This window comes from Phoca vitulina, unplaced genomic scaffold (assembly GCF_004348235.1).
Source record: "Phoca vitulina isolate PV1807 unplaced genomic scaffold, GSC_HSeal_1.0 scaffold10, whole genome shotgun sequence".
NCBI lineage: Eukaryota > Metazoa > Chordata > Mammalia > Carnivora > Phocidae > Phoca > Phoca vitulina.
The window spans coordinates 5,851,257-5,859,990 of record NW_022589713.1 but is presented as its reverse complement, the minus strand read 5'-3'; the positions used below and the strand labels follow the sequence as shown (position 1 = coordinate 5,859,990).

General features: G+C 42.0%; 1 protein-coding gene and 1 long non-coding RNA gene across 3 annotated transcripts; one reads left to right on the top strand and one right to left on the bottom strand.

Annotated features, from left to right (window-relative positions):
* Nucleotides 1–459: 459 nt before the first annotated feature.
* P2RY1 (purinergic receptor P2Y1) lies at nucleotides 460–6,830 on the top strand. 2 transcript variants are annotated; one of them, XM_032408412.1, is made up of 2 exons: nucleotides 460–2,548; nucleotides 4,860–6,830. In XM_032408412.1, exon 1 carries the CDS (start codon nucleotides 1,386–1,388, stop codon nucleotides 2,508–2,510), a length of 1,125 nt encoding a protein of 374 aa, XP_032264303.1. In that variant the 5' UTR covers nucleotides 460–1,385; the 3' UTR covers nucleotides 2,511–2,548; nucleotides 4,860–6,830. The 2 variants fall into 2 exon arrangements, with proteins under 2 accessions (XP_032264303.1, XP_032264302.1); XM_032408411.1 differs by having other exon boundaries at nucleotides 461–2,548; nucleotides 4,625–6,830.
* On the bottom strand, nucleotides 2,556–8,484 carry LOC116634916. The gene is made up of 3 exons (XR_004300078.1): nucleotides 8,378–8,484; nucleotides 7,194–7,284; nucleotides 2,556–4,434 (listed from the first exon to the last, which is right to left on the bottom strand). It is a non-coding gene; the product is annotated as an uncharacterized LOC116634916 (long non-coding RNA).
* Between the last annotated feature and the right edge of the window lie 250 nt (nucleotides 8,485–8,734).

The window sequence follows — 8,734 nt, the reverse complement described above, 5'->3', positions numbered from 1 at the left end:
AATACTGACAAATATGCTTACAAGGCCCTTTTAGAAAATAAGTTACCAATAACCTCAGTTGACTGAAATTTGATTAAGAAAAAATATTGAAATAAAAAGTAAAAAGCAGATTAGAAGGGCAGAAAGACTCTCTCCCCACTTCCCTCCCAACCCTCCCCACCCTTCGAAAGCTCTTGCTCTCTTGAAGTAGCACGTTCCAGCAAGTGCTTGGAATCTGGTCTCCGTGAAGCTAGGAGCACTGCACCAGCAGGGCGTTCCCCGTTGGAGACTGCTGGCTGCTTGGAACCTGCAGACACCTGGCGTGGTTCTTAAGGGCCCTAGAGACTTCTGTCTTGGACCCGTGGGCTCTAGGGTTGTAGGCAAAGGCTGTGAGCAGTCAGAAGGGTTTCCTGTGTGTCAGCAACTTCACTTTGCCGGATAGCTGGCGGAAGAGCGAAGGAGCGCTCACGGGCCAATCGCTCCCCAGCAGCCAGGCGGACCAGGCGCCCCCTCACCCTCCACGCCTCTGGGAGCGGCGGAGGGGCAGAGGCTGAGCGCTGCCGGTCACCGTGAAGATCTGCTCCATAGAAGACTCCTCTGGCTCCAGGCGGACTCTCTGAAAAGCTCTGGCGGGCAGCCGGGCAGGCTCCGCCGAGGCACGCCCCTAGCCTCCTGGGAGCCCGGACTCACCCGGGTGCCCAAACTCCGCCCATCCTCGCGGGGAGCCGCCTGCCCCCCCGCACTCCCCGGAGCAGGGCCTTGAGGAGGGGTCCTGAGCTGCACTGAGGGTGAACACTACGCGATCCAGAGGCGCGCGGGTCTGCAGTAACGCGCGCTCCGATGGCCCCCAGAGGCTGAGCGAGCGCAGGGACCGAGAAGGAAGCAGCGCGGGCCCCCTGAAATGAGCTGCTTGCTTTCAAGGTAGGGAGAAAGAAGATGCCCAAAGGAAGTTGATCTTTGGGGAAAGAAGGCTGGGGAGTGCCTTCCCCATGCCGGAACGCAGTACTGCGAGTTGGGCTCTACCGCCTCGCTGAACCCCCAGTACGGTCTCCGCTCTCCCGTGAGGACCCGCGAGCCCTCGGGAAAGCGCAGTCGGAAAGTTGTCGGTGGCTGTGTCTTGTGCGTCCGGTTGTGTAACCTCGGCACTGACCAGCCGGACGGGGAAGTTGCTGGCCCGGCAGCCAGCCCGGCTTGGTCGCGGCCCCGAGCAGATTTCATGGCCCGCGGCGAACGCGGGGCTGGAGCCGGTGTGGGTGAGCCCGTGTGTGTCCCCTCCGGTGGGGATCCCAGGCGCCCGCTCCCTTCCGCTCCCTCGCTTTTCCGATGCTCGGTGCGCCCTTCACCGCTGCCGCCCTCTCGCCGCTACTTGCCCCTAGGAGCCGCCGCGTAAGTCGGGGAAGGAGAGAATGACCGAGGTGCTGTGGCCGGCTGTCCCCAATGGGACGGACGCTACCTTCCTGGCCGGCCAGGGTTTGCCCTGGAGGAACAGCACCGCAGCCTCCACCGCTGCTGTCGCAGCAGCCTCGTTCGCGTGCTCGCTGACCAAGACGGGCTTCCAGTTCTACTACCTGCCGGCTGTCTACATCTTGGTGTTCATTATCGGCTTCTTGGGCAACAGCGTGGCGATCTGGATGTTCGTCTTCCACATGAAGCCGTGGAGCGGCATCTCCGTGTACATGTTCAACTTGGCCCTGGCCGACTTCTTGTACGTGCTGACTCTGCCCGCGCTCATCTTCTACTACTTCAATAAGACGGACTGGATCTTTGGGGATGCCATGTGCAAGCTGCAGAGGTTCATCTTCCATGTGAACCTCTACGGCAGCATCCTGTTCCTAACCTGCATCAGCGCGCACCGGTACAGCGGCGTGGTGTACCCGCTCAAGTCTCTGGGCCGGCTCAAGAAGAAGAACGCGGTCTATATCAGCGTGCTGGTGTGGCTCATCGTGGTGGTGGGCATCTCCCCCATCTTCTTCTACTCAGGCACCCAGGTCCGGAAAAACAAAACCATCACCTGCTACGACACCACCTCCGACGAGTACCTGCGGAGTTATTTCATCTACAGCATGTGCACAACCGTGGCCATGTTCTGTGTCCCCTTGGTATTGATTCTGGGCTGTTACGGATTAATTGTGAGGGCTTTGATCTACAACGATCTGGACAACTCACCTCTGAGGAGGAAATCCATTTACCTGGTGATTATTGTACTGACTGTCTTTGCTGTCTCTTACATCCCTTTCCATGTGATGAAAACGATGAATTTGAGGGCCCGGCTGGATTTTCAGACCCCAGAAATGTGTGCTTTCAATGACAGGGTTTATGCCACTTATCAGGTGACAAGAGGTCTAGCAAGTCTCAACAGTTGTGTGGACCCCATTCTCTATTTCTTGGCAGGAGATACTTTCAGGAGGAGACTCTCCAGAGCCACTAGGAAAGCTTCCAGAAGAAGTGAGGCAAATTTGCAATCCAAGAGTGAAGACATGACCCTGAATATTTTATCTGAGTTCAAGCAGAATGGAGATACAAGCTTGTGAGGATGCAAGAATCACCGAACACCCACTTTTGTAACATGGTAGGATGCTTAATAGAGCCAAGTGCTTTTTTCCCCTTTAAGTTTCTAGTAAGCTTAGAGAAAACTAAGTCCAAGAAAATAGTTTAAAAAAAAAAAATGAAAACACCCACCCCTACATTTGGCTTGTTTGGGTTCACTTTCAAGGCCTCCCTTTCTAAATAGAAGTATGTAAAATAAAATTATACTATCCTAGTTAAACATTTACTTTCTTATCTGCCTTTAAAATTTACAAGCTTTTCTGTTTAAAGTGCACTTGAGTACTAGAGCTATTTTGATATTAATAATTTCTCCAAGGAAACTGAGTTTTCAGTGATCTATGGTAGGAATAGACTCCACATTCTCAAAGTATAGCAAAAATACTAAACTCCATTCAATATCAGGTGAAGAGATCTCAGCTGGGTGTCTCTTTTGGTCCTAGAAGCATAGGTGGTAGCAGGCTGTTTCTTTGGAGAATTGAATAGAAAATTAAGTCAATGAATTTAAAAACCTAGAAAGTGATTATTACCCAGTCACTTCTAGAAAACTTAGGTGCTAGATATATGGTGGTGGAAGTCTGCATATATTATCTTACAGGCAAATTGCATTTGGAAAAATCAAAGTTCATGTACTTTCCTTGTAAACACTGTGAACTCTTAGACTTCCTGTGATAAAGAACATTTACTTGCACCACGGCTGTGCACTGCCTTAGGAGTCTTTGTTGCAGTACAAATGCTCACTGATAGCTGCAAAGACAATGTAAAAAATCAGATATATTACAGACCAGGGTCGAAGAATGTTGGCCAAGAGGATGATATTATCAATCAGAGGGAGAATGGTTAATAGTCCTTCATCATGCATAGGCTGCAAACGTATTTTCAAATGTATGAGGCAACAAGGAGTGGGGAAAAGATGGGGCTTTTTTGTTTTTTGAGAAGACAGTTTTAGAATAAGGACTTTAAAATGCTATAAAGGCCTTCTTTTGCCTCTTCAAAATGTTGGAAAACACTAAATGCAATATGAAAAAAAAAGCAACAGACTTTGTACAGGTTGTGTTGATAGAATGAAAAGCTATAATCCTATAATGGATCTTATATCCTCACATTTAAAAGAAAAAAAGCTGCAAATATATGGGAACAGGAAATACAGAGAATTAAATTTATGTGGTACATAAGATACCACAAGCACTAAAAAGTTGGGGAGATTACAAATCCGACTGCTAATAAAGAGAAGACTACTGGTCAGTTCTTTTTTTTTTTTTTCCCTCTGCCAGGCAGTAATGAAAACTTCACTAAATATTTCAGTAACTTTAATAAGAGTTTTAAATGAATATTGAATTTCAATGAATAATATTGGCTATTGCATTTCTAGCCATTGAAATGGTCAAATTCTAAGGATGTAGAATAATAAGGTAAGGTAACACAATTTTTAACTTTAAAATACAGTATCAAAGGAATTTTTGTCAAAACTAGCCTCAAAAAAGCCAGCATTAGAGTTTGCAACTGGTGGTGGAATAACTTGTTGGAAAGCACTTTGTAAGTAAAGCAATTTGGAGTCTGTCTTAAGGCAAGAACACCTCTGGGACACAGCGACAGGACATCCAGGACTTAATCAGCTCCTGTGGTATGTGGGTGGCCTGTGGATTTGTGAGACCTTCAGTTTCTTCTTAGACTTGCTTCAGTTTATCCAGTCTTTGGCCCCTAAAATCAATGAAGAAAAGCAGTGTTAAGCCTTACTAAAAGTGATTTTTTTTTTTTTTATATGTTCGGGTTAATGCACAGAATTATAGGAGCCAAATCAAAAAGAAACCATAACTGGTTGTCTTACCTACACCACCTTGTTTTGAGGAAAGAGATTAGTTAAGGTTCTCAGTTAGGGTCCTCTATAGCATTCATTGTCTGTGTGGAATCCTAAAAGGAAAAGTATAAAATATGTCATTACTGTATGATCCTTGTCAAACATCATGCTCAGTGACACAAGATTAATATCACATTAACCAAAATGGAAATTCAAAGCCTGTACCATCCTTGAACTCATAAGCTAATGGTATACATTTCTATAATATTTCCTCACCATTCACTTTAGTTTTCTTCCTTTTAGGTCTCAGGATGCCAGCCTGGTTTACCATACATGTTACATACATTGTGTTTCAGCTCCCAGAGAACTTTCTTTTGGACTGTGGACCAGTGAAGTGGACAGTGCCTAGAAATCCCCTTTTACTTCTTGGCATGTTTTTTTTCCAGTGTTTCTTCTTCTTACATCATGTAGTGGACAATGACAATGTGTGAATACATGCCAAATAGTAACAAGAATGATCTTGCCCAACTCCTTCTAGGCACAAAGAGGTCTCCAGGAAGAGTCTGTGCTAATGGTAAAAACACACAGAGGGTCAAGATGAAGCAGTGATCTACTGGCTGGAAATCTGATGACATGTGATGATGTAAGTAGGTATTTTAATAGTAAAGGCAGAAATCTGTTGGCATTTTGATGAAAAAACTGCTAAAATTATAGAACTTATCAGTTAACTAAATTTCACACTACAAAATGATTCTTATGCCAAGTTTAAGGTATTTTGGGCTCACCAATTGGTGTCTTTGACTCTTTAAACATCACTATGCATTTGCATGGAAATGATATAAACACAAACCAAGAAGACATACAGTAGAGAGTAGGATTCAGCATTAAAAACACGACCTTGACACTTGGCCAACTGTGGAACTCTTGACTCTTTCAACACCACTCTCCATGGATTAAAAAGGTTAGATGACCTCAGGGGATGTGGTAGAACATTAAAACTACAGCCAGCCAGAGGTGCATGAAATCTGCTACTGTACTTTCCAGGACTCTTCCATTGCAGTCCTGGGCTAGAAATTCTCACAAAGTTCACCAATTATGATTTGGATCTATGACCTATAAGTTTTCTCAATCTACTCGGACAGTACAGTAAACTGCTTTTGGATACAAGAGATGTCTGTGCTTATAGCAGCTGGAATTGGACTAGGGAAAATGAAGATATGTACGTAGTTAGGGATCTCTTGAAGCTTTAACTTAGCTGGTCAATTTACAACTAACATAATCGTATTTATTGATGAAGCTCACAATTCTTCAGTTGTACAGATTAAAAGGCTTTCTTGAAAGATCAAATATGCTGATGTAAATTATATTTATTACAATGTATAATATGTCACACTAGTGTATTTTATGTAATGTGATGCATAGATAAAATGAGTTATTGTATATTTTGCTTAATTTTCTCTAGAAGTGCTTTTGCATGTTCACCTTTTAGGGTTCTCTATACAGACACACTGTGGTATCAAACTATCATAAGCTCAATAGTAAATACAAAATATCTTTGCCAGACTAGATCTGTGTTGTCTATATTTTATATGACATAGAAAAGTTTATATTGTCTTTTCAAGACCTTTAGAATTGTGCCCCCAAATATGGTTGAAACTTCCAATTCCAATGCAAAAGGTTGTCCTAAATTCAAAGTAGATCCCTTACATTTTAGAAGTCAGAAGGGATGGGCATTATAGATAGATTAGAATTTGAGGAAAAACTAGGGGGGATGGGGGAGAGAGAAAAGAGGCAGCTGATACAATCCCTTACTGTCCTCAGTTCTGCTTACATTTTTGTGTTGTATTTCTTCTTAAGGTGAAAGAATATAATCTTGAGCTCTTTGAGATGTAGTTTCTAAGTAACATGCTACCAGCAAGTTCAACACTGCTATTTTAATGTTCTTGTTGTTCAGTTGGTAACTTTAATTTCAAGTTTTATAGTGATAACTGTAAATGATTTGGCTGCTGAACTCTGTTACAATTTTTATTATGTCATACATTGTATTATACACATCATTACAAATTAATATGAAGGGGAATATGTTACATATCAAAATTTGTGACTTTGAATTCTAGTATGTTTAGTGTTTTTGCAAAAATGTTTATTTTTATATTATGTGATTTTAATATAGTTGAACTAGATTTCTTTGTGATTAACAGTTTCATTGAATGAACACTATCGAAACAGTGTTACTTGACATTTTGAGCCTTCTCAGGTTTATCTAAATCATTGGTAGCTTAACAAATTCCAGACTTATTATACGTAATTGTTTTTAATAAAAGGAATGTGTATTTCCTCTAAGTTTGCATGCAGGAGTGTACAATATCGTGTGTTTGTATGTGTGTGTGTCTAAGGCATGTGGTCAACTTACTATCTGCTATTTATAATAGGAGAGCTTTGATATGATCATGATCATCAGAATTGTACCTACTATAGACAAATGAAAAAGTCTCAATAAAACTATGAAATGTGATCTGATGGCTTCTATGTTATTAGAGTGTTAATACTCAGAAGTTTCGCCAAATTTTGACACATACTATTCTGGGTGGCATAGTATGTATCTCTTAAGGTGTGGCCTAGACTGTAAAAAGGGAAGTGCTAAAGAATTCTGGTGCAAGAGAATTTATAATATTATCACTATTTGAGGAGAAAAATACAGAATCATTATGTAATCTTTTCTCTAATTTTTATCTATGGAGGAATCCTTTGTGGTTTCTGTTTATCCATTAGCCTGCATTGCCTGCTTCTTTCAAGTTAATTAAAAAGTAAATATCTGGTCCTGTGTAGTGAAAACGTATATAATGGAATGGAAGCATATTTACAGCATTACCTTTTTTTCCTTAGTGGAGAAGGTAGGTGCATAATGGTCCTGTGTTGGGTTTTCTGGTTGTCCGCTGAGACACATGCCCCATCACAGAATCCTGGGGGTAGAAAAGTGTAAATCACTTGCAGCCCTTATGATGTATGTCACTCAGTTTTAATTCCTTAGTTAGCTATACTATCCAAACTGCCTTCATAGGCATCTTCCTTTATTAACATCAGCATGGTAGAGTTTTGTGGGTGTGTATATATGTATGTTTATTTAGTGCATACACAGAAATACAGATAGTCATTTTTCTGATTTAAGAATTTACCATAAAGCTTGGAGAATGTTTTGATTTTCAAAAGCACTTTGGGATTAGAGTCAGAGAACCTTTTCTCTCTGCAAGTAAATATACTGCTTTTAAATTCTCTTATTTTAATGAACTGGAAAGCTTATACTCTTTTCAGAATGTTTATAATTTTGCCCCCAGATATGGTCAGAGTTTCCAGTTACACATGTAAAAAGCTTGCCCTGAATTCAAAGTAGATCTGTTATGGTTTAGAAGTCTGATGGGATGGGGCATTAAAAACACAACAGATGTCACTAGAAATCCATGTTAATACTGTGCTTACTTGTTTTAACCCTGTAAGGTTATACTGCTTTGGGGTGGACCCTGGGGACGGACATCTCCAACCAGCATTGTTGCTGGGACCGATCTGTGGATGGAGTCAGGCCCCTGGGCGGAGCAGCTGACAGTACTGCAGCCCCTTAAAAATAGACCCAGATAAGGAGGTAAGGCGATAGGAGGTATGTGGGGGCAGTCAGTCCTGCACATGGGGGAGCAATGCACTGCTTCTCCTGATTACCTGATGAGGAAAAATAACCAGCGTCAAGGTGGGAAATCCTTGAAGATAGATTGAAACACAGGCCAGGGAAATAATCGATTTAATCTTATCACCTTGGTTTGCTGGTGAGAGCAAAGTTTTCTATTCAAAAATGGAGCTAGCAAAGAACTCAGGTTTCTCACTCCTACTAAAACATTCCTTCCACATTGCAGGACTCTTCAAACTGTAGATCTTGACCCATTAGTGGATTATGAGCACAAAACAAAATAGATCAGACTCCTTAACTCAGCAAGGCTTTGTGATTTTCATTTCAGAAATACACACACATGCACATGCTTATACTCATGCACATAACACATTACTTACATGTCTACTGTGACCAGGACACAAGTACATTTTATTTCCTTGGAATCATTTGATTTCTCTGAGGACCTGGCCAAAAAAGATAAAATATACTACTCAGTACAAGGTGGTGCGGGGTTACAGGAATAGGGGATGAGAGATGTTTTTCAAAACAACTTTTAAATAAACAAGGAGGTACTCATTTTCAATTTTGTTATATGCATCTTTTTAAATGTTTTTTAAGATTACATTTGTGTAAGACTGATGAATCACAGAGCTGTACCTCTGAAACAAATAATACATTATATGTTAAAAAAAAAAAAAAAGGATAGTAGGAAGGGAAAAATGAAGGGGGGGAATCGGAGGGGGAGACGAACTATG

Bases quoted from the DNA above. Each gene is read 5' to 3' on its own strand.
- P2RY1 (XM_032408412.1), top strand. From the start codon at position 1,386: ATGACCGAGGTGCTGTGGCCGGCTGTCCCCAATGGGACGGACGCTACC.